This window comes from Microplitis demolitor, chromosome 5, assembly GCF_026212275.2.
Source record: "Microplitis demolitor isolate Queensland-Clemson2020A chromosome 5, iyMicDemo2.1a, whole genome shotgun sequence".
NCBI classification, from domain to species: Eukaryota; Metazoa; Arthropoda; class Insecta; order Hymenoptera; family Braconidae; genus Microplitis; species Microplitis demolitor.
Genome location: NC_068549.1, coordinates 22,286,952 through 22,311,573, shown reverse-complemented (window position 1 = coordinate 22,311,573; position 24,622 = coordinate 22,286,952). Strand labels below are relative to the sequence as shown.

The 24,622-nt window shown below is 27.4% G+C and overlaps 1 protein-coding gene across 2 annotated transcripts; it reads right to left on the bottom strand.

Moving 5' to 3' along the window:
• Window positions 1-1,695: 1,695 nt before the first annotated feature.
• LOC103572596 (uncharacterized) lies at window positions 1,696-23,433 on the bottom strand. 2 transcript variants are annotated; one of them, XM_008551250.3, is made up of 4 exons: window positions 22,988-23,433; window positions 7,161-7,296; window positions 5,482-5,580; window positions 1,696-2,709 (listed from the first exon to the last, which is right to left on the bottom strand). In XM_008551250.3, the coding sequence occupies exons 1-4, from the start codon at window positions 22,994-22,996 to the stop codon at window positions 2,687-2,689; spliced, it is 267 nt and encodes an 88-aa protein (XP_008549472.1). In that variant the 5' UTR covers window positions 22,997-23,433; the 3' UTR covers window positions 1,696-2,686. The 2 variants fall into 2 exon arrangements, with proteins under 2 accessions (XP_008549472.1, XP_008549471.1); XM_008551249.3 differs by lacking the exon at window positions 1,696-2,709 and having other exon boundaries at window positions 5,236-5,580; window positions 22,988-23,431.
• Between the last annotated feature and the right edge of the window lie 1,189 nt (window positions 23,434-24,622).

The window sequence follows — 24,622 nt, the reverse complement described above, 5'->3', positions numbered from 1 at the left end:
TAATACTACTTTCGAGTCTCGATAAATTCGTCGTGACGTTTATGAACAAGTTAATAAAAAACATATGTATTTGTATATGCATGATTGAATTTTGTCAGGTGTGATGAATAAGTCAATGCAGAAATAGACAAATTGGTTATTAATTTTATAATCATTGCTGTGATATCTTGTTCGTTATGTAAAATTTATAAAATCTTGTTTTTTGTTTTATATATTTTTATGTGTGATATATGATATATATATATATACATAAAATATTTTTTATATTACTTATGTCACCGTTGGAATTTATTTTTATTTTTAAATTATTCTGATTATAACATCTGTTACATAACACGCGTTTAAATTTCTGCTCTATTAATTTTCGTAAATTTTTTTTTATTTTGTTTAGATTAAGAGTAAAAAAAATTTTAATGACTGGAGGCATTTATAGAAATGAATGGAGTAGAGATAAAGATTTCGCTTGTCAATTTTGAATTTTTTTTTTTGGATAGGATTTGCAAAATTATTATTCTGGGCGCGGGAAACCGGATATAGAACAAAACAGGCTTGTGTATATTTTTAAGACTTGATTGGATGAAAATTCAAAATTTAGTGGTCTATGGATTGTATGAAAGTACGAAAAGGTAAAATGGTGGAAAAAAATTTGGTTTAAATTGAGCATTTTTCGAAATGGGAAAAGTGGAACATTTTTGAGACGGATTGTATTTTTTATTTTTGTCGGAAAGTGCGTAGTTGGGGTTTGTTGAAAAGGATGGGGTAAGTTGGTCAGCTAGAATAATGTGCAATTAAAAAATTATTTTTCGAGTTAAAATAGGCGACAATAAAAATTTTTTTTAAGTGCCTCATTTCCTGTTATTTCACAAAAAAAATTAATCAGTTAAATTTATATGAGCAATAAAAATTAATTGCAGTAAAAAGAAGTAAAAGCTAATTTTTGATAAATTTTTATTTTTTTATTTTTATGATATCTCTATTGAAGCTAAAATTAAACACGTAATTAGTCATAATAAAAAATCAAATTGATGTATATTTGAATTTACTTAAAAATATGATTGACAATTCAATCCATAATCCATAAAAAATAATTAATAATTAATTACTTTTAAATTATCCTCTGGATATCCTAAAAAAAAAAATAATCTCGAATCTCAATATTTATTCATCGCGTTAAATTTTTTTGTGAATAAAAAAAAATTTTAAATAAATTCAGCCTCAAGGCGAAATGCAAAACGTCAGAATATAAATGCGGAATGAAAATATAAAAAATATGTAAGCTATCATATAAATGATCTTGTATATTTTAGCATATAAAAGGTGAGAGTCTTGGCAGTTGGATGAAATGCGTTTGAATACAGTTCCCATTTGCAAAACTAATTTCAAAAACTTTCTTGCACTTACCCGCACACACATCTCAGTATATATACAATAATAATAATAATAATAATAATAACAGTATCATCCATAAGATCATTAATAATTACCGAGAGAAATTTATTTAATGACACAATAAAATGAATCTTCACTCGAAATATTTTTCGTTTCATTTTTTTTATTTCTTTTCTCATGTAAGTATTTTTTTACAAATATATTAATTTCACAATATCATTAAATTCCAAATTTTTAAAATTACAAAAATAATATATTTTATGATTAATTTTGTAGTAAAAAATAAATAATTATTATCTATAATTAAACTATAAAAAAAAACAATAAATAAATCCATCGTCATTTTTTTAATATTAATTTTTAAATACCCAGTTCATTGACTCATACTCCCTAATTTTGCTAACTCATGCAGAATATTGACTATGAATATATTTATGTATTTATTAATAATTAAAAAAAAAAAAAAAAAACATATTCTTCACAGAGTTTATGTCTGGACTGACAATGATAATGAGATTAGATCATTAGTTAATCGCAGTATCTGTCAGTAAAAAAAATAAATAAACATATATAAATATAAATATATACATATATTTATTGAATTTAATGGTATGATAAAAGTTCCAAGTGAATAAATTGATTGGAGCATTTAACATAACCAGCACTGATTTCTCTTCATAGCATCGAAGGTCATACATTTCTTGTATTAACTTTAGCACAATTTCCCGTCACTCAATCTATATGTATATATACATTATATATATGTATATATTGTGATATAGCTCTTTAAATCATTATTGAATAAAACTGTCCATTGCGTCATTAAAGTATCCTAAGGATCATATTTAATGGGATAGCTTAATAATCACATGACTGTTTTAATGGGCAATGAAAATGCCGTGGCAGTGGTTTAATTGATTTATCATAATTCATAATATTTATTATTACAAGAAAACACCAGTGTCTCGTCGTCTGAGATAAAACGCCTTACTTAATATGTGTAAAGTAGTATCCAAGATGACGAAGCAGAATTATCCTTTTCATTTATTTCAATGGAAAATATGTACAGTCGACTACCCGCTATAAGCCTGCCCTAAGCCTCTTTTCCTAAATCAGTGTTTACTGAGTCCAAACCCTCCCCCACTTGGTCTCTTTTCTGAAATTTGTACCAGACAGCCTCTTATAAGCCTTTTTCCTTGCGTCACTTAGACCTGGCTTATAACGGGTAGTCGACTATACTTTATTTTAGATTTCATGTAAGTTCACCTTCGATGATTGTGCGTTCTGAAGTCTTTTCTTAGAAGTAATATGCCCAGAAACCTGAAAAATATTAATATACTTTTTAGTTTCATTTTTGTAGGGGATAAATGTGATTATAATAAATCATTGGAAAATTTTTTAGGAAGCCTTCGTATATTTCCAAATACATCCGGGTGAAATAGTGTTTTTATTTTTAAAAATTTATTATTTATCGTCAATTAATTATTAGCAATGATTTTAAAATATCCTTGGCAAACATTTCTGTGGTAACTGCTTACAGGATAACGTCTGGTAGTAATTATTTCTCCAGTCTGTTTCTTGGCAATAAATTCAAGAGCTGCCGTCCCCTTTATAGTATTTATTTAATTGATGTTTGTAAGTTACCGTCCCTTAGAAGTTATTTTCATAGAGACTATTTCTTTACAATCCAATCCTGAGTTATAATTTCTGTAATAACAGTTCCGTGATAGCAAAAAGTACAGTAACTGTCTAATAGTAATGATCTCGCCAGGAAATATAAACATAAATACATCCGAAAATCTATACAACATCCGTTTTTTGGATACCGTCATTTATTATTTTCATAGCAGCTATTCAATGAAAAAGGTTCTAAATTACTATCCGGTTATAATTTTGAAAATTTCTTAAATAACCGTTTTTGGTAACCCTACAAAAATAACCATCTTGTAATTATTTCAATATTGTCTGTTCTACAATAATAATTCCAGTTTTTCAATGAAAATTTTTCATGCAATGTATTTCAGTAACCTTTTCCAAAATCAATGCATGGATGTTTTCAAAGTTTCGGTTTATGTCATTAACTTCTTAAATTACCGTTAATTGTTAACTTATTCTATGGTAACTATTAAGAAATTACCATCTCGATAATTATTCGAATGTTGCCTAATCTTAAAAAATGAAGACCATTTTTCAGTAAAAACCCTGAATGCAACTGTGTTAATAACATTTTCCAAAATCAATGCATGGATGTTTTCAAAGCTTCGGTTTATGACATTAACTTCTTAAATTACCGTTAATTGTTAACTTATTCTATGGTAACTATTAAGAAATTACCATCTCGATAATTATTCGAATGTTGCCTAATCTTAAAAAATGAAGACCATTTTTCAGTAAAAACCCTGAATGCAACTGTATTAATAACATTTTCCAAAATCAATGCATGCATGTTTTCAAAGCTTCGGTTTATGACATTAACTTCTTAAATTACCGTTAATTGTTAACTTATTTCGAAATTTCCATCAGTAGATTACCGTCTGTTGATAATTGTTTAAAGAAATCCCCCCAAATATGGACCGCTTTGCAAAAAAAAGTTTCTAAATTACCGTCCGGGAAAAAGCACCTTTGTATTAGCATTTTTTTGCAAAATCGTTTCGACAGCAATAATTCTTTGATAAAAATTTCTGATGCAGTCATGTCAGTAATATTCAGTAATTGTATGCAAATTACCCTCTTCTAGAGGGAGTTACCAAACAATAGCACCAAAGTAACCGTATTCGAAAAACTATTTGTAATAACCGTTTGCAAATTTTCATTTTCTGGCACTAGAAACTGGGCTATCGTTCATAGAGATACTAATAAATAATCTTTCAGTGAATCGAAAATGTCTTCGTCATGAATATTGAATACAAAAACGATTAAGTCTTGAGTAATAGAAGTGGAATGAAAAAAAATGGGATCATTGTCATGGACAAATGAGTTGTTTAATTGGCTGTAGGACTTTTTCTTAAGCTATGAGCAATCCGAGTAAAAAGTTATCTAAAGTGTCACGTAGTCGGAAGTTATTTTCTCTGTAAATAAGATCTTGACCCTGACCAGTTAATCCACAGATCGTTGCTCTGTATATATCTGAGTAACAGAGCCTAAGGCGGTTGTTAATCGCTGGAGGTCACACAAAACCTGAGAGATCTCGACCTTGTATACCATGACCTCGTCTAACCCGTTACGCCGTTGCGTACTCAGTTTATTATAAATCCACATATATATATGAAGACGCGTTTATAAACCCAGGAAGGCCATAAACCAAACGAGTTTGTGATGCCTCAAGACATCAGACATTTAAACGCTTTCGCTTTCTCAATGTCCGGAAGAGCTATGAGATGTAAATGTTCAAAAGGATAAGATTCATTGTCGATGATGATCAACCTCACTATTTAACACTTAAACTCAACTACCGTTACAATACAGGAAGACATTATTTACATCTACCATTATTAGATTCCCTTATTACTATTCACTTTAACACAATATTAGTATATTTTTGTGCTTACTTACTATAAACAAGTGCATTCTACTTAATTACTTAACTATAAATTTAGCATTAATTACAAAAAAAATTTACTTTATTTCCTTATTTAATGTTTTACAGGAAAGGAAGTAGAAGGAAGGAAGGAAGTGACTATTTTTATTATTTATAATTATGACTTATTTCCAAGGTACCTTTGAGGTTTTTTAGTCCGAGATAATTTTCTAAATTATTTAAATCTATTTTCAGAGACAAGGATTATTAGGAACAGGATCAGGGTAAAATTTATTTTTTTATTTAAAATTTTTTAATTTTTTTTTTGATTGACTGTTTATTCATTTTGTGAGTTTAATGATATAAATACGTGAGGATTGGATGAGGATGATTTGATTTTTTTTTTATAATTTGGATAGATATATATGATGATTGAAATTTAGCTATCGGTGCTTGTTAGATTTAGTTATAAATTTAAATCCAGCTGTTGAAAGTAATTACGGGTGGTTTGTTAAATTAAATTGACTATCCATTGGATATTGGCCCTTATCGACCGTTGATATTGACGCCGTTACCTGAGTTTGGTGGCACGAATCCAAAGCCACTGGCTCCGACTATTACGCCGCTTGATTCTATGCGCTCTGACGGTGGGCCTGGTGGAAATACGACGGGTCCTGTAAGGCATAATGAATTATTAATATTTTGTGTTTGTTAAAATTTACAATAAATCTGTTGTGCACGTGGTAAACATTACTACAACAGATACAAATTTTTTTTTAATTTCCATTACTTCTAATTTGCCTTTTTATAGAAAAAATTCAAATTAATCATGACCGAATTTCTAAAAGGTCATGACTCGCAAATTTTGAAAATTTTTACTATTGCAATGATTTCCAGCTTATTGTCAAATATTGCCGAAGTGTATGCGAGAATTTTTAAGCCATGCGCCATCTAGCGGAAAATTTGGTAACTATAATATTATTTTTTCACTAGTTTGCTTATAAAAATGTTTTGTTATGAAAATGAGATTTATAAAATTCAAAAATTGGTTATTTTTTTAAATTTTCATTTTGTCAAATTATCTTGCACAGAAATTTATATATGCGTATATATATGTATAGATGCATGCAAATAGTAAATATGTTAAATAGATTTGATATAATGTTTACCTAAAATAAAATTTCGAAATATTGTACTTCGAAAAAAGAGAAAAATTGTGGAATAAAAAAAAAAAAATTTCTTAGACTATCATTGATGATTACTTGTATTGAATAATAACAACAATAATAATAGTAATAACAGTGCTATTATGTAGCAAAAGCTAGAAATGGCGTGTGAAGCAAAATATAAATGAATAGATTACCCGTATTTTTATTAAAAAATAATGTGTAATGATTCGTAGCAAATAAAATAAAAAGAAGCGCTTTAATATTATAATAAAGTTGTCCGTTACTGACCATCGAATAAAATAACTTTCTGATTTCTACACCTGTTGTTAATATTGAGCGAAATATCAAATTATTACATGCGCTTACATTAATAGATAATAATATAAATCAGTGACATTTTTCGTATCCATCAATTAATAAATAGCTAGCAGTGAATTATTGGTAAATAAATAAGATATTTAAAAAATTGTAACATTCCGATCATTGAAGCATAACATGAAGGTCAACGATTGGCATAAGACTGTGATTACAAATGAATATGATTTGTTGATTTTGCTGTCGTATAATCTGCATTAATATCAGGCTTCTTTTACAGGCTTATATTTAATAGTCTATAGTTTAATATGCTACTATATATATATATATAAATATATTCAGAAAAAAATAAGATTTTTACTTGCAACAATTGTTGCAGTTTTTGCAAATTTTCTTAGAATTAGAAAAAATTTTTTGGCGCGTAAAATTTTTTTTTTTAATATCGGGTAAATTTGAACCATAACCTTAACGGCAGGGTAGCCGTTTTTTTTTTTTTACGGTGTAGGTTGTATGTAGATCTTGCATGCGTATCAGTGAAAGTGCTAGTACATGTAATTAATTTAACGGATGAAGACGTTCACCGTAGACGGAAGTTACTTTTTCATAGTTTGTGGTGCTATACATAAATTACTATCAACATCATCGCATTTAACGGATGAGTTAAATTTAAATAAAAATATAATTATGGTAATAGAAGACAAGTGAGTGAAAGAGGGGAAATTAAATTTGAAAAAAAAAAAAAAAAAATATGTAGATGTATATATTCTTACCTGTATTAGATCTTGGATCTCTCATTGGGGTTACGGCACGATAGTACGGACCGAAATCCGAGAAAAATGAATTGTAGTCATAAGGTATTGCCATCGCGGTTGCTAACATCGTGGAGATAAATACAAATATGGCGGTCTGAAATGTTAGATAACAAAAAAAATATGTAATATCATTAATTAGTTAATTTGGTTTTAATTATAATTTACTTAATTATATAGTACATGAATTTTCTTCCTTAGAAATCGAATGGTGTAAGTTAATATCATTATCATTAATTATCAAATAAACTACTTTTGACTCATGAATAATTGCACTGGCAGTTAATATTATTCAATAATTCTTGAATTAATTCTCGAATAGTAACATCAGAGCATATGATTAAAATAAATATAATGTACACTCTAGAAAACAAAATTATAAATATGACAAGATATAGCCAAATCAGCAGAATTAATTATATCTGAACTATCGGGGTAACAAGCTAAGTCGAAAAAAATATATAAATTTATCACGGCCGACAATAGACCCAGGCAATAGACTAGTTCAATAAACCCGTGAAAAATGAATCATATATAGAGCATATATGGCCATACATAGATCATATAGGGCCACATCTGACCAATTTTCATACATGGCCATGTATGTTTCATTTTTCAAAGGAATGGACAAAATTTGGCTGAAAATACGCTGGGTCAATTTATCGACTAATTTGAAGCCTATTTCAATAAAAAATGGTTTTAGGTGTGATTCCAGCAAAATTGAGACTTTAGTCCATTTCCGATCTTTTTCAATAGAATTCTACGACTGCAGCAAAATTTCAGCAAAATTGAGACTTTAGTCCATTTCCGATCTCTTTGAATAGAATTTTACGACTGCAGCAAAATTTCAGCAAAATTGAGACTTTAGTCAATTTCCGATCTTTTTCAATGGAATTCTACGACTGCAGCAAAATTTCAGCAAAATTGAGACTTTAGTCCATTTCCGATCTCTTTGAATAGAATTTTACGACTGCAGCAAAATTTCAGCAAAATTGAGACTTTAGTCAATTTCCGATCTTTTTCAATGGAATTCTACGACTGCAGCAAAATTTCAGCAAAATTGAGACTTTAGTCCATTTCCGATCTCTTTGAATAGAATTTTACGACTGCAGCAAAATTTCAGCAAAATTGAGACTTTAGTCAATTTCCGATCTTTTTCAATGGAATTCTACGACTGCAGCAAAATTTCAGCAAAATTGAGACTTTAGTCCATTTCCGATCTCTTTGAATAGAATTTTACGACTGCAGCAAAATTTCAGCAAAATTGAGACTTTAGTCAATTTCCGATCTTTTTCAATGGAATTCTACGACTGCAGCAAAATTTCAGCAAAATTGAGACTTTAGTCCATTTCCGATCTCTTTGAATAGAATTTTACGACTGCAGCAAAATTTCAGCAAAATTGAGACTTTAGTCAATTTCCGATCTTTTTCAATGGAATTCTACGACTGCAGCAAAATTTCAGCAAAATTGAGACTTTAGTCCATTTCCGATCTCTTTGAATAGAATTTTACGACTGCAGCAAAATTTCAGCAAAATTGAGACTTTAGTCCATTTCCGATCTCTTTGAATAGAATTTTACGACTGCAGCAAAATTTCAGCAAAATTGAGACTTTAGTCAATTTCCGATCTTTTTCAATGGAATTCTACGACTGCAGCAAAATTTCAGCAAAATTGAGACTTTAGTCCATTTCCGATCTCTTTGAATAGAATTTTACGACTGCAGCAAAATTTCAGCAAAATTGAGACTTTAGTCAATTTCCGATCTTTTTCAATGGAATTCTACGACTGCAGCAAAATTTCAGCAAAATTGAGACTTTAGTCCATTTCCGATCTCTTTGAATAGAATTTTACGACTGCAGCAAAATTTCAGCAAAATTGAGACTTTAGTCAATTTCCGATCTTTTTCAATGGAATTCTACGACTGCAGCAAAATTTCAGCAAAATTGAGACTTTAGTCCATTTCCGATCTCTTTGAATAGAATTTTACGACTGCAGCAAAATTTCAGCAAAATTGAGACTTTAGTCAATTTCCGATCTTTTTCAATGGAATTCTACGACTGCAGCAAAATTTCAGCAAAATTGAGACTTTAGTCCATTTCCGATCTCTTTGAATAGAATTTTACGACTGCAGCAAAATTTCAGCAAAATTGAGACTTTAGTCCATTTTCGATCTCTTTCAATAAAATTCTACGACTGCAGCAAAATTTCAGCAAAATTGAGACTTTAGTCAATTTCCGATCTTTTTCAATAGAATTCTACGACTGCAGCAAAATTTCAGCAAAATTGAAACTTTAGTCAATTTCCGATCTCTTTGAATAGAATTTTACGACTGCAGCAAAATTTCAGCAAAATTGAGACTTTAGTCAATTTCCGATCTTTTTCAATGGAATTCTACGACTGCAGCAAAATTTCAGCAAAATTGAGACTTTAGTCCATTTCCGATCTCTTTGAATAGAATTTTACGACTGCAGCAAAATTTCAGCAAAATTGAGACTTTAGTCAATTTCCGATCTTTTTCAATGGAATTCTACGACTGCAGCAAAATTTCAGCAAAATTGAGACTTTAGTCCATTTCCGATCTCTTTGAATAGAATTTTACGACTGCAGCAAAATTTCAGCAAAATTGAGACTTTAGTCAATTTCCGATCTTTTTCAATGGAATTCTACGACTGCAGCAAAATTTCAGCAAAATTGAGACTTTAGTCCATTTCCGATCTCTTTGAATAGAATTTTACGACTGCAGCAAAATTTCAGCAAAATTGAGACTTTAGTCCATTTTCGATCTCTTTCAATAAAATTCTACGACTGCAGCAAAATTTCAGCAAAATTGAGACTTTAGTCAATTTCCGATCTTTTTCAATAGAATTCTACGACTGCAGCAAAATTTCAGCAAAATTGAAACTTTAGTCAATTTCCGATCTCTTTGAATAGAATTTTACGACTGCAGCAAAATTTCAGCAAAATTGAGACTTTAGTCCATTTTCGATCTCTTTCAATAAAATTCTACAACTGCAGCAAAATTTCGGCAAAATTTAGGCTGTTTTTAATAAAATTCTGTTTTTGATGCGATTTCAGCCAAATTTTCTTATGCGTGTATGATCATGTATTAGTAGATATTATAAGATCTATAATTTCAATTTTACAGTTTGAATTTTTTTTTCAATAATTTAGTAGACTCGCAGAAATTTGTAATCATAAGAACGGTTATAATTATATGTAATTAAAATTAAAATAATTGATATTCTAGTTGATAGGGCACTTTTCACTGAGTAATGAAATATTCAATAAATTAAAATATTTAACGAGTAATTGGAAAAAGAAAATAAAACTAATTATTTAAATGGAAAACATAAAAAACTTATATCGTGTAATCTTGAACGATTATTTTTTATTAATTTATTAATATTTGCGCTTAAGTAAATGGCTTGCAACGTTGAATGTATGCCTACAAAAGAACTTTGTGAAAGTTATACTTACAACAATTATTATTTCATTTATCAAAGTCTTGTAATAAATAAATAATGCCTACATTTAACTTTTGCAAAAATATGATAGTGATAAAATTATTAGTAGCGTTAATGCGTGTACAATATTAACGGGTAGCTAAACGTTACTGTTAGTTCCATTATTCACAAGTCGGAAATGATAACATTGCCCCTATGAAAAAATGTATGGATATATGTAATCTATGTAGTCAAGAACATTCACGTGATATATTTATTATATACAACACGATTTATAGAAATGGATTAAGTGAAATTTTGAAAATGTCTTAATCAGTTTCTAAAAAAAAAATAAATCTAGTATTAAATATTTTGGAATTTCCTCATTAATGTAAAAAAATATATGATCATTAAGAAAATTTGATAAAAGTTTTTAATTTTTTAAATTTTCAAAATTACTTATAATAAAAAACTTTTTTTATATTATGAGAAAAATTATTCAGGGAAACATTAATTTTATAGTGTACAGTATACACTATATGATCAGCAAAAAAGGAATCTTGTCACTCTGCTAAATGACAGCGAAGCCTGGCTCATAATTGCTTCTTTGAATATAACAGTTTTGAAATATATTTCTTACCATGGACATTGCAGGCAGCTGGGCGCGATCTAGTGGCGAGAACCGAACTACTTCCATATCATATCTTCTTCTCTTCCATAAAATTATCTTTTTTTCCAAAGAACTTTTCTCTTGTTTTGTCGACGTTAGCCAACAACAACGGGGATAGTTCAGTGCTCGCCGCTAGATCGCGCCTAACTACTTGTAGTGTCCGTGGCAAAAAACATACTTCCGAACTATTATATTCCAAACTTGAAAGCAATTTTGGCTCGGTATGCCTCTATTGTTCGACAGAGTGACAACTTATTTTTTATGGTAATATATCTTGTAAGACTTATTACAAAAAAAAAATGTTAATTTAAAAATGATTATAAAAATATTAAAAAGTCACGCATTGCGTTAAATCACTTACAACTTAATTTAATTTAAAATAAACTAAGTAATATCCTGTTGCTCCTTACCATTAATTACATAATGTCACGCGATAATTTCAATGATATGTCAGTGTCCTTATAAATGAGTAATAAAATGAAAAATTTTCCCCAACCAAATTAATTTTTTTAAACTAAATAACTGCCCATAAACTAAATAACCTAATTGGCATAAGCATATTTCACCAAACCCACGTGCATTCATGCGAAAATCTATTTTTTTTTTTTTTGCATATTTGATTCCTGAATTAATTATTTACGGCCTTCTCTTACTCGACATTAAATTTTGCAATCCCGGTTTGAATAAAAATATAAATAAATAAACACCCGACGGCTTAAGCTTACACGAACATTATAAATATAAATGATAAAATAAAACTAAATATATATATATATATATATATATATATATATATATATATATATATATATATATATATATATATATATAGACTGTCATATATTCCAATAAATGGTAATTAGCAAATGATAGCCATCTTTTTAAATGTTGACATTAAATTGAATATTTTTTGAACCTTGGATCAATTAAATAAAATTTAATTAATAGTATTTAATATAAGCTTATGATATTTTACATTTTGTAACTAATTATTATAGAGCAAGATATTATTATATTTGCGTGACTATTAAACACATGGAAATACTAATATATATATATATACATATATAGTGTGTATACAATATATAAATAAAAACTAAAATAGAGTTAGAGTTTAAGTAACAAAACATGTATTGAAAGGAGGCAAATAGGTGAGGAATGTTCACACGATATATGAGTATGTATACATATATATACTCATATATGCGTAACGACAATGATCAAAGCATAATATATAATACAGTACTTGCCAATTTACTCAGCCAGCTACTTTATGACCTCTTAATGCAGGGTTTCATATCTTTCATATTTTATATTATGTATTATATGGAATTCAAGGTTTTTTTTATGTACATTATTTTGTATCTAGTAAAATTACGGTAATGATCATATTTGAGCGTAATAATTTAGTTGTCAGTTTATATAAATTTTTTTGGACTTTATAGTGCGATATGAGGAAAAGAAGATAACCTATAATTTTAGGGGAATTTTAATAATATGGAAAGTACTTGATAATTTAGGTTGAAAGTGTTACAAAGATTTATGGATATTTATTGCTTTCGATTTGTCTGAATCACTTTTGTAATCGATTGTCCTTGACTCGTTTCCACGAGAGTTTAAACCGATCATTATTAAATGAGTAGCGGATGTCAATTTTCACTATGAAATTTTGAAAGAATTTTTCTGTGATTTTTGTTTTGTCCAAAAAATTTAAAAATTGTGACAGAAAATTAAAATTTTTTAAATTTGTACTGAAAGTTTTCAATCTGCATTTTTTTTCATCTTTTCTGATAAAAAATGAAATTGCAGAGTCACAGAATTTTTTTTTAAGCCGTACAGAGGTAACATGGACATAGATGGGCAATATGGGCCATACAAAATTGAAAAAATAAATTTGTGAAATTTTTTGTGAAGGCCATGTTTTTTGGAATGAATTTTAATTTTTTTGACAACTGGGTCATATTGACCCTGGATATTTTGTCAGTTAATCATAAAAATATTTAAAAATTACTACTAATTAAAATAATCTCAAGTTCGAACTTAAATATTTCTCAATAATTAAAAATTTTATTGGATATTTAAGCGGTTGAATATTAATAAGGTATAATAAATTTTTATGTTTATCGCTGGTTTATAATAATATGAATTTATGAAATTATATATTTATATTTAACAAGTTTCATTTTAAACTGTAGGATAATTATAATAAAATTATCATAAAAAAAATATTTTTTTCAAATAAATCAAATCTTGAGGCTACTGTATTTTGTAAGGAAAAAAAATATGGTGTTATCGCGTAAGAATATGCAATTTAGCATCGCCACTCTATATTTTCCTATACTATAATGATGAAATTCAAGTAAGACATTAAATTAACATACGAAACACATAAGATAGAATGTATAGGCTCTGGGACTATTTTCTATTCTAAAAAAATATGAAAAAAAAATAATAAGAGGTAAAGAAAATTTTCTATAAAGTCAAATAAATCCTCATAAAAATTCTGATCCCTGCAGACAATTTACTCATTCTAGTAAAAAAAAAAAAAAAAAAAAAAAAAATTGGCCATTAAAATCTGCTATTAATATATGAAATGAATAGACTAATGATTAGGCGGAAAGTGTATAAATCTCAAATTACGGGAATAAAATAATAAGTTAGTAATTACGATTGAGTCTAATGCTGATAGCACACGAATAAGGACTACCTGCAGCAACGGCAATTACCTGAGGTGTGTAAAATTACCTTGTTATTTTATAAATATATTTTTTACTAATTAATTTGTATACGTAATGCATTAAATAAATTTAGTTACAGAAATCGTACTCGGAGTAATAAAACTCGATTTCGGTCGTAAATCTCAAGTACGTTAGTTTTATGATACAAAACTCTTCCTCATGAGAATATAGACATAGTTGATAAATGTACTGAGTACGTGTGTACTGTGTAGTCTATTTACGGTAAATAAAGCGATGTATGGCTGAGTAATATAATCGAGGATGTAATTGTTAAGGAGGAGTCGAAACATACTATTGCGTACTATTTTTTTTTCCTTTTTTTCTATTCGTTTCAGTGACCGCATTACGTAAAAAAAATCGTATATATAGATATATTTATATATATGATGAAACTATTATAACGTTTTGTGATCTAACGTATCTTGTATTTACGTTGACGTTCACGGTAACAATTTAAATTAAAATGGAGAATGTGCTCTTTCTATATGTGATACTCGTTACGTTTTATTGTTGTTGTTGTTGTTGTCGTTGTTTCTGTTTTTGCTTATGTTGCCGTTATTGTATTTTGGTTGTTGTTCTTCTTGTTGTTGTTGATGATGTTTTTGTTTATGTTGTTGTTGTTGTTGTTGTTGTTGTTGCTGCTGCTGCTGCTATTTTTGTTTATGTTGCCATTGTTGTATTTTGATTGTTGTTGTTCTTGTTGTTGTTGCTGTTGTTTTTGTTGCCGTTGTTGTATTCTGACCGTTGTTGTTCTTATTGTTGTTGTTGCTGATGTTTTTGTTTATGTTGTTGTTGTTGTTGTTGCTGCTGCTGCTATTTTTGTTTATGTTGCCATTGTTGTATTTTGATTGTTGTTGTTCTTATTGTTGTTGTTGCTGTTGTTTTTGTTGCCGTTGTTGTATTTTGACTGTTGTTGTTGTTGCTGTTGTTTTTGCTAATGTCGCCGTTGTTGTATTTTGACTGTTGTTGTTCTTCTTGTTATTGTTGATGATGTTTTTGTTTATGTTGTTGTTGTTGTTGTTGTTGTTGTTGTTGTTGCTGCTGCTGCTATTTTTGTTTATGTTGCCATTGTTGTATTTTGATTGTTGTTGTTCTTGTTGTTGTTGCTGTTGTTTTTGTTGCCGTTGTTGTATTTTGACTGTTGTTGTTCTTGTTGTTGTTCTTGTTGTTGTTGTTGCTGTTGTTTTTGTTGCCGTTGTTGTATTTTGACTGTTGTTGTTCTTCTTGTTGTTGTTGATGATGTTTTTGTTTATGTTGCCATTGTTGTATTTTGATTGATGTTATTCTTGTTGTTGCTGTTGTTTTTGCTTATGTTGTTGTTTTTATTGCCGTTGTTGTATTTTTGTTGTTGTTCTTGTTGTTGTTGCCATGGTTGTATTTTGATTATTGGTGTTGTTGTTGTTTTTGTTCATGTTGTTATTATTGTTGTTGTTGTTTATGTTGTTGTTATTGTTCATAGTATTGTTGTCGTTTATGTTGTTATGGTTGTTGTTTTTATGTTTAAAAACTGTTATTGATGTTCTTGTTAAGATAAAGCATATATACTCATGCATTTATAAGTATATAAACATATATTATTTAATTACAGACATTACTCGAGTTAATTGAAGGTAAAGTTTAAGAAAAGAAAACACTATTGTTATACAATCGGATGTTACAAGAAAATTGATATTAAATTAAACTTTACAATATTACATATGCTAACATTAACTATTCCATGAAATACGAGGTCATTTTTTAAATTTGGTTGAAGGATATTAATAAAAAAATAGTGAATGTATACCTTTTTTTTTTAATAATAAATTTGTAGGAAAGTAATGAATTTTTAGACAAGGAAATTGTCTTGTTGGGTCTGAATCTATTTCAAATATTTAATCTACTTTCACATGTCTACTTCATGTTGTATTGAAAGGTATGAAATATGGACGTTTTTTCGACTTAATTATGCGGGCTTATATATTCTTGCGGTCATATATTGTGGGAGATAATATATTCATTGGTAATTAAAGGAAATGTGGTTTAGTAATTGTCATTTACTTTTTTTTTTTTTTAATTATGATTAAGTATTTTAAATGGCAACTAAATTTGTATCGAAAATAAAAATTACTTTTAGCAGCAAAAAAAATTTCACTTAATTATATACTCGTTATTTGTTACAAATACTAATAATTATTATTGGTATTAAATAAATTATTATTGCCACTGACGTAATAATAGAATAATTAGCTATTAACTTGTAATTGTTATGTATATCAATAAAATATTATTTAATAAAAAAAAAAATATGTCTAATTAAATAATAGCCTACAATTATATTAAACAATTAAATTGAATTATAATTTTATTTTATTGTGAATTGCGGAGCAAGACTTTGAGAAAAAAAAAAAGAATTTTTTTTTAATAATGAGTAAAGTTAAAAAATTTGTTTTATAATTTTTTAATGATGGTATTCTAGCGTAATTACTGCAGGATAATAATTCACGGGTATTTAATTTTTACATAGAGAATAGAAAGTATCAATGAATCAGCATGATAATTTGAATTTGTTATTTTCGTTATTATTTTTTAAAAAATAACTTTCTATCATTAGAATGCGTTGATTATCGTGTGACAATAGAGTTTTTATTCTAGTCATCATATTTCGCATGTTCTGTAATTTAGTATAGGTTAGGTACGAGTCCGCGCCCATCACTGACGCCGACTATTCCTTACAAGGAAAATAGTAAATAATGTATGTTATGGTAGGTAACAATATATCACCTCGGAAGGATCTCATGGGTCACGGTGATCGCACATGTGTGTCGTACGCCTTATCTTGGCCTTGCTATTTTTTTTATTTATTTGTAATTAATTTAAACTTATATAAATAATTATTTCTCAGCGAATTTCAAAAATTTATATCAATTTTTTTTTTTTTTATAATTAGTTGTAAATTTTTCATTTAAAAAATTAATGACATAAATATTAAGTAACTGTTTGATTAAAAAAGTCATCCGGATAACCTAAAAATATAATTTCCGAGTTAGAATAAAATGATATATAACTTTGGTTAGAATTATGTCTCTTGACAATTTATTTTATTAATCGTACAATTAACTAAAAAAATATAATTAATCAAGCCAGTACAGTGCCAATAATAACCTGTTTGCAATAATAAACCATCAATGTCTCAATAGAGCATTAAGAATTATTTATTAGACACTTGAATAACAATAACATGTCCAGGGCTCTAAACTAACAGTATAGGTTACAATAGCTATCGAAACCTCAGAATATAAACCGATAAATAACGTCATAAACCCGCGACAGCACAATAACCCGTGCTATGGAGTTTTAAAATGTCTGGATAAAGTCTGATCGTTACGTTCCCGTTTTACTGGCCCTCGTCATGAAAGACGGCGGCGTCATGTACTATATCTATAACCAATATCGATATCTAACCAATATCCACATTCCGCGCTCTTACGCTACTATTTCTTCAGTTATTTTTTACATTTCATTATCGTTATTATTATTATAATATAGCCATAACTATAACTATAAACTATAAACTATAAAACACAACCGCATAATATTTAATTCCATTCTATACTAAAATAATCTAGAACCCGCACATGCGCGGCATTACCATAAATCGCCTGAAAAAAATATCTTTACAACTCGCTATTAAATATAATAACAATAAATAAACTATTATTTCAAATTATTAATATTAATTTTTATATTCAATTTACGGCAATAAATTAACTTTTTCCCCTTTTACTCAACTGATTGACAATGATTTAATCTTCGATACTTTATATAAATGCCTAAACCTCTCTAAAGAAAACTAATGACTCGCTTATATATATTTATATTTTATAAAAATAAATACAACCAACGAATCTTTTAGTCACGAGCTATAACGACTTAGTTTATCTTACATCAAGTCGAGGATATTATTTAATTTTCACCAATGTGAGAATAACAACAACAATAATAACAATAGTTACTGGTAAATTGTTGTTGTTACTGTATTCTATACACATATATATCTATATACATACATATATATTTTTTTTCTTGATAAATGTATCTATTGGAAAAAAAAAAAATACAATTTAATGTTGATATACTTGAATTTGATAAATTATTGATACTCTCCCGTGAAAATAGATACGGTAGATGAATTTTCGAGATATAGAGATAGCTGTTACACTTGCCGGAAGAGAATGGACACGACGTGCACTCGCGATTCTTTAACAACACGAATAGAAGGTTATACTAGTTCTAAATTACTTGCTTTGTCTACAAACTAACTAAGTTTATATATATATTTATATATATATATATATATATATATATATATATTTGATTAAGTCAAATTCGCGAAAGTTTTTTTTTTTATAAGATTTAAGATAAAAAATAATTTATTTCAACGGCAGTAATTGTTTCTTAATAATTTTGTTTTTTTTTATGCACGCTATGATTATTTTTTAAATATTGACTTAGTAATTAAAATTAGTTTATATGCTTGTTTTTAAATTATCTCATTTAAATAGTAATGAGTTTGAAAATAATTAAATTTTTTTTGAGGGTAAAATATTAGTGGCATTGTCATGATTATCTGGATGTAATGATTATTAATTGTCTTTAAAGATCTTACGAAACGGAGAAAGTCCTTTCTTGGGAAAGGATATATTGAAGTAGTTAGATATATATTTTATTTTAATGATTTTCTGTTCGGCGCGGGTAATTTTTGTGAATAAGAGAAGGGCAATTGATAGGCTAGATAATTTTCAGGCAAAAATAGTAAATTGTGAGCAATTTTTAAAATAATGATAATGGTTCGCTCCGAGGGCTTATCAGTGGGATATAATTTAAATAACATTAACATTTGTATGAATGAAATTTTATGCACGAGTGGTGCTTGAGTGGGGTATTAAATAACAATTATATACTGAGTTTTAATCTTGGTTTCAGTTATGCCGGTTGCGTGATTTTGAGGCAAAAAATTTGGTTATTTCCCGGGTCAAAGAAATAATGATTTTGACTTTTTTGATTCGTTAGATTTACTGTTGACTTAATTTGATTTTGGGTACATTTATTTTTTTTAACTTCAATGTGAAAGGAGAAAATTTTATTTTCTCAGCACCGAGCTCTGAATTTAGAAATTTTATAGAATTTTTTGAACAACGATCCTGACCAAAATTAAGGCATCCGTTGAATATTTGAAGGTCTCGGAGATATTGACTAATTTTTTGGAAAAACTTTTGCGCATAGAAGTGAATTTGTTTGAAGAATAAATCATAATTTTATGAATTGAACTGGGCTATAAATTTAAATTTCAGTGAAAGCTATCGAAATTTTTGATCAATTTCAAATATTTTTCAATGGGTACTAATTTTTATTTTTGAAATTTTGTGAAATTGTTATAGAAGTACGAAACATACGAAAGTCTGATGAAAAAATTTTTCTTAATGTTTTTATTAGAATACTTTCATAAATGAAATTATTTCTTGATATTTTGAATCGGTGTCTTTTTGAAAAAATTTGAATATCAATATAAAAAAAAACTTACGGTATTTTAGTATTTAAAATTGAAATTTGAAAATTAATTATGACATTTTGAAACTACGTCGACATTCGTTGGAAAAAGTAATTCGGTTTTTTTATTATCGGTCGGCCGATTCGCATGCGCGTGATCGCGGTTTCTTCAGAAATTTTAATGAATCGACCTGATTATTTTTGCACATTTTATCTCTTGAATATATCACTCCTATTATAGTATTCATTTAATAATAGAAAATATTTATATATATATATAAACCACTGAAAATTCAAAATTTGATACAATTTGAGTCAGCAGTTTTTTTCAAATTTTTTTTTCGCCAGCAATAATTTTTGGAAAAAAATTGATTTAATCGACCGAGATTCAAATTATGCCTCTACTATCTAAAATCAAATTTTTGAATTATTTAGATCTCTATAGATCTACGGATCAAAAGTAAAAAATGACATTTTACCAAAAGGTAAAAATTCAAAATTTAATCTTTTCTAAATTTTTGTTTTTTCGAGGAAATTTTATTTCAAAATTTCTAAATGTTAATTTAAAAATATATTTGAAATCAATTAAAAAATTAATAGATTACAACAATGATAATTATTATGAAATAAATATAATAAATAATATATATATACATATATATATAATAATATAAAATAACATTGACCTAAATAATGAAAATCTAAATCAATTCAAGGCGAGGAAAAATTCCCACAATAAATCACAATAAAAATGGATAAATATTACGCAGAAAATTATATATACTTTTTTTTTTCACAGCTAGTTTCAGACTCGACTTGATGTTTTAACAAACAATTAGCTAACACGTGTACTCGCCAACATAAATTGTCAATAGACAATTTGAATTTATTAAAATTAATAGTCAGACAAATATGAAGAAAAAGTCTTTAAAATTATATAGTAAATAAGTAAACATATATTATATATTATATTGTAAAATTAAATAAGCAATAATAATAGTAAAGAAAGAATGAAAGGTATTCAATAGTTGATTTCCATTCCCAACAAGTGTCAAGACTCTGACACATGAATGTTACCGATACTTGTGGTACAGAATCTACCGTACAGTAAATTGAAATAAAAATGTTACACAGGTTATTCAGTTGTGAGTATGTGATTAGTGTGATAAAACTATGTACCAATCCATTGCAAAACTTTATAAACTAAATATATTTAAAAAAAAAATTAATTGTAAAAATTACACCCAATTAAAAAATATTTAAATTAATATTCCCAAAATTCATTTTAATTTTTTTTATGTTGACTATTTTTCAAAATTTTTATGAAAATTAAAAAAAAATTTTTATTGACATATTAATTTATATGCAACCTTAATGAAACGTTGCAATAAAAGTCATATATTTTAATTTTTTATATATGTATACATATATATATATATATAACATAAAATGTTCATAAATAAATTGTTATTTTAAAAATATAATGGATATAATGAGTATTAATTAATTTTTTTCGATATCAATGAACTTCAGTCAAAATATATATATGGTATGTTCTAATATATATGTGATAGTAAATGAATAGAGAAGTTAATAAAGTATTTCAAGCGACAAGTGCTCAGTGAGCCGCAGGCAAGGTCGGAGACTTGTCTATCTTGCCTCGGGGGTTTTTTTATAAATACTCTTTATATATATATATATATATATATATATATATATATATATATTTATATAAAGAGAGATAAAAAAGAACCCGTAAATAAAGTTTGTCTCAACACATTTTATTTTATTCGCAGCTATTAGCTGTCATGAATATCATTATTACTTCCGATATAATTATTTTTGATTTATATATTAATAATATAAATTTAATGCGAATAAAATGGGCATCGAAAAAAATTTATCATCATTTTTTTATTGCAAGTCATTGTGGGGTTAATTTGGTTCTCATAACTTTCTTCGCTAATTTATTGGACAGAAAAAAAATTTAATTCGACTTGAATTATTTGAGAAGTCAACGCTACTGTATAATTAAAATTTGAAGTTTTTTGAATAATCCTTTCTATTATTTTTTTTTAATTATTATTTTTGATTACATGATTTTTGTTTACTCATTAAAATACTGGTTTTGATAAAAAAATTTATTAAATTTTTTTATGACAAATTTTGACGTTTTAGAAAAAATCAAATTTTCTAGACAAATTTTTTTATAAAAAATTTTTGGTGTCCATTTTACCCTGGTTGTACTTGTAATTAAATTAAATATTTTTTGTTATGAAGGTCAATAAATTTTTTCAAAAATAAATTTCTAGTTTCCTTTGAAAATAATATCAATAAAAAATAAATATATATATTTTTTTTTTATCATAAATATTAATAACCAATTATGTGATTATTACGCACATTACAAAAAAAAAATATATATATATTTATGTATATAGATGGAAATAAATAATCCAGCGGGTATCTCATCAACAGTAAAACAGTACAACACTTTCAATCTGTTTTCACTGAATATTATTCGCGACACGCGTTATCTCAGCGAAACTTGCATCCAGCAAAACCGCCAGTGCATTCATTCGTATCGAAACTAACTCGAGATTTTCTTCGCAATAGTAACTTATACTTCAACTTAACATTTTTTTTATTTATTTATTCCTGTCTATAGTTCTTTAAGTACTTAAGTAAATTACACTATTTATATTTAAATATATATATAAATATAATCGTATAAACAAAATTCGTTCGATAAATTTTCCAAAGAAATTCATAATCGTGAACTTTCAAAATTTGGTACAATCCCAAGCTTTGAGTTAATCATTTTTCAAATTTTGAAAACATTCAAGAATAAAAAAAAATTTCCACTGAGCACTTTTCAGATTTTTGGAAATTTTAAAATAAAAATTATTCACCTCGAAAACTTTGCTTTACGAAGAACAGTAAAAGAAAACCAATTATGAACTTTTTTTGACTTTTTATAAAACTTTTAAAAAACGAGAACTGAAAATTGAAATTTTTTTGAAGTTTCAAAAATTATTAACTCAAAGTTCAAAATTTTCTCTAATTTCGTAATCTATTCTCATTAGTTTTTTTGGAATCAAATTTTGATATGGATATATATATACATATATATATTTTTTGGACTCGAATTCTTTTTAAATTTCAAAAATTACCAACCCAAAGTTCAAAATTCTCAAATTTTGAAGTTCATTCTCATGAATTTTTTTGGAATCAAATTTTGACATGAGTTTATATATATATATATATATATATATATATATATATATATATATATATATATTGCTTGATAAAAAAAAAATCACATCACTGTCACTCTTTTCACATTTCCACCATAAAAATAAAATTAAAAAAATATAAATAATTAAATGATTATTATGAAAAATACTTACAAGTCTCATGGCTCTTGATTTGTAACAAACAAAACCAAAACAGATATATATAAAATAAAAAAAAACCAGTAAACTTTTGAAAAAACCACAACAATTAATAAAAGGACAGGCTGTAAGTTGTTTAAGTGCGACCTCCTGTCCCGCGTCAGTATCGCTCGTTAACTGTCGAGTATTAGCACGCGTTGGATTTAAAGAGAGAAAGAGGTTTTACTGAAACCGTTGTACGAATAAGTGTACAGGGTTGCCGAGAAAGAGTAACGTACGTCGTTTCAGAGGGTGGGAGTATCAGAAAATGTATCTCCGACTTTAGGTCTAAGTCCAAGTCCTTATATATTTCTTACATATATATGTCCTTTTGTTGTTAAATATATGTTGTTTAATACAGGAGTGAGCACTCTTTTTAACTGAACGTGCTCACCAGTTTGTTGTATTCCGTAAAATGTGTAGAGGGGATTTGTGCTTGGATTTATATATCGCAGGTGCTGGAGGTCGCGAACCTCCTCCACTTGGATAAAATTGAAATAAAAAAAAAAGAATAATAATGATAATAAAAGTTGGTCCTCCTCAAGAACTCGAGACTCAGTTGGACGGTCAAGGCAACCCTTGCTACTTGCTACAGACCTTCAGACCTTGAATACTTCTGACGATCGTGATTGTTGAATTATACTCTTAAATGAATAGAATGTTTGTTAATTTATATGTATATATATATAGATGTGTGTATGCATGTAGAGATAAGTATGAAGGAATAAGTCATCTGTCGCTCACCGGAAGAAATTGATAGTCAAGGTTGCGGTTACTTGCCTGGTTTCTCGATTATTTTTATTATATTTTCTTTGTTTTTTTATTATTATTATTTTTAATTAATGCTTGGAAGAGACACTTGCTGAGGTAATAGGCGAGTTAGAGACGCGATTGGAAGTGATGAAATATGTGGATTATCTATTAAATTATTCGAGGGATCCCTTAATTGTGTCAATGACATTTTGATTTTGGTGCTTTGTCATTGTTGGTATTTATTAGCTGGAAGATGGGCGTGAAGATTTTGAAATTGTAAAAGTTGCTGATGAAATAAATTTTGGTTGATGAATTACTGTCATTATTTCATGTGTTGGGTAATTTTTTTAGGTATGGAATTTTTTTTTTTGATTGACTTAATTTGGGATGTGATGGAAATTTTTTTGAAACGGGAAATATGCCTGAGAAATTTTTGGCTTCGTGGCTCGAACTTTTTAAAAAATTTTGGTTTTTTAATTCGGGGTATGAAGAAACAGGGAATTGTGTAGGAAAAATCCATTCCGAAAATGGTAGAAAAAATTTTAGTAGTGAAATTTCAAATTTGAGACAATTTGGAATTTTTGAAACTGAAAAAATTAAAAATAAAAAAATTTGACTTGACCTCGTTTAGGAAAAGTTCTGATAAGTGTTCGATGTAATTTTTCTTTACGATTTTGAAATTTTTTATTGAAAAAATTTTGAAATTTTTTATTTTGAATTTTGTTAAATTTCCAACTGAAAATTGGAAATTGTTCCAAATTTTGAAATTCGTTATATGGAAACAAATTTTATACATTTTTGAGCATAGATTTTATGCTGATGTGCGTAAAAAAATTGAAATGAAAATTTTCCATTCCC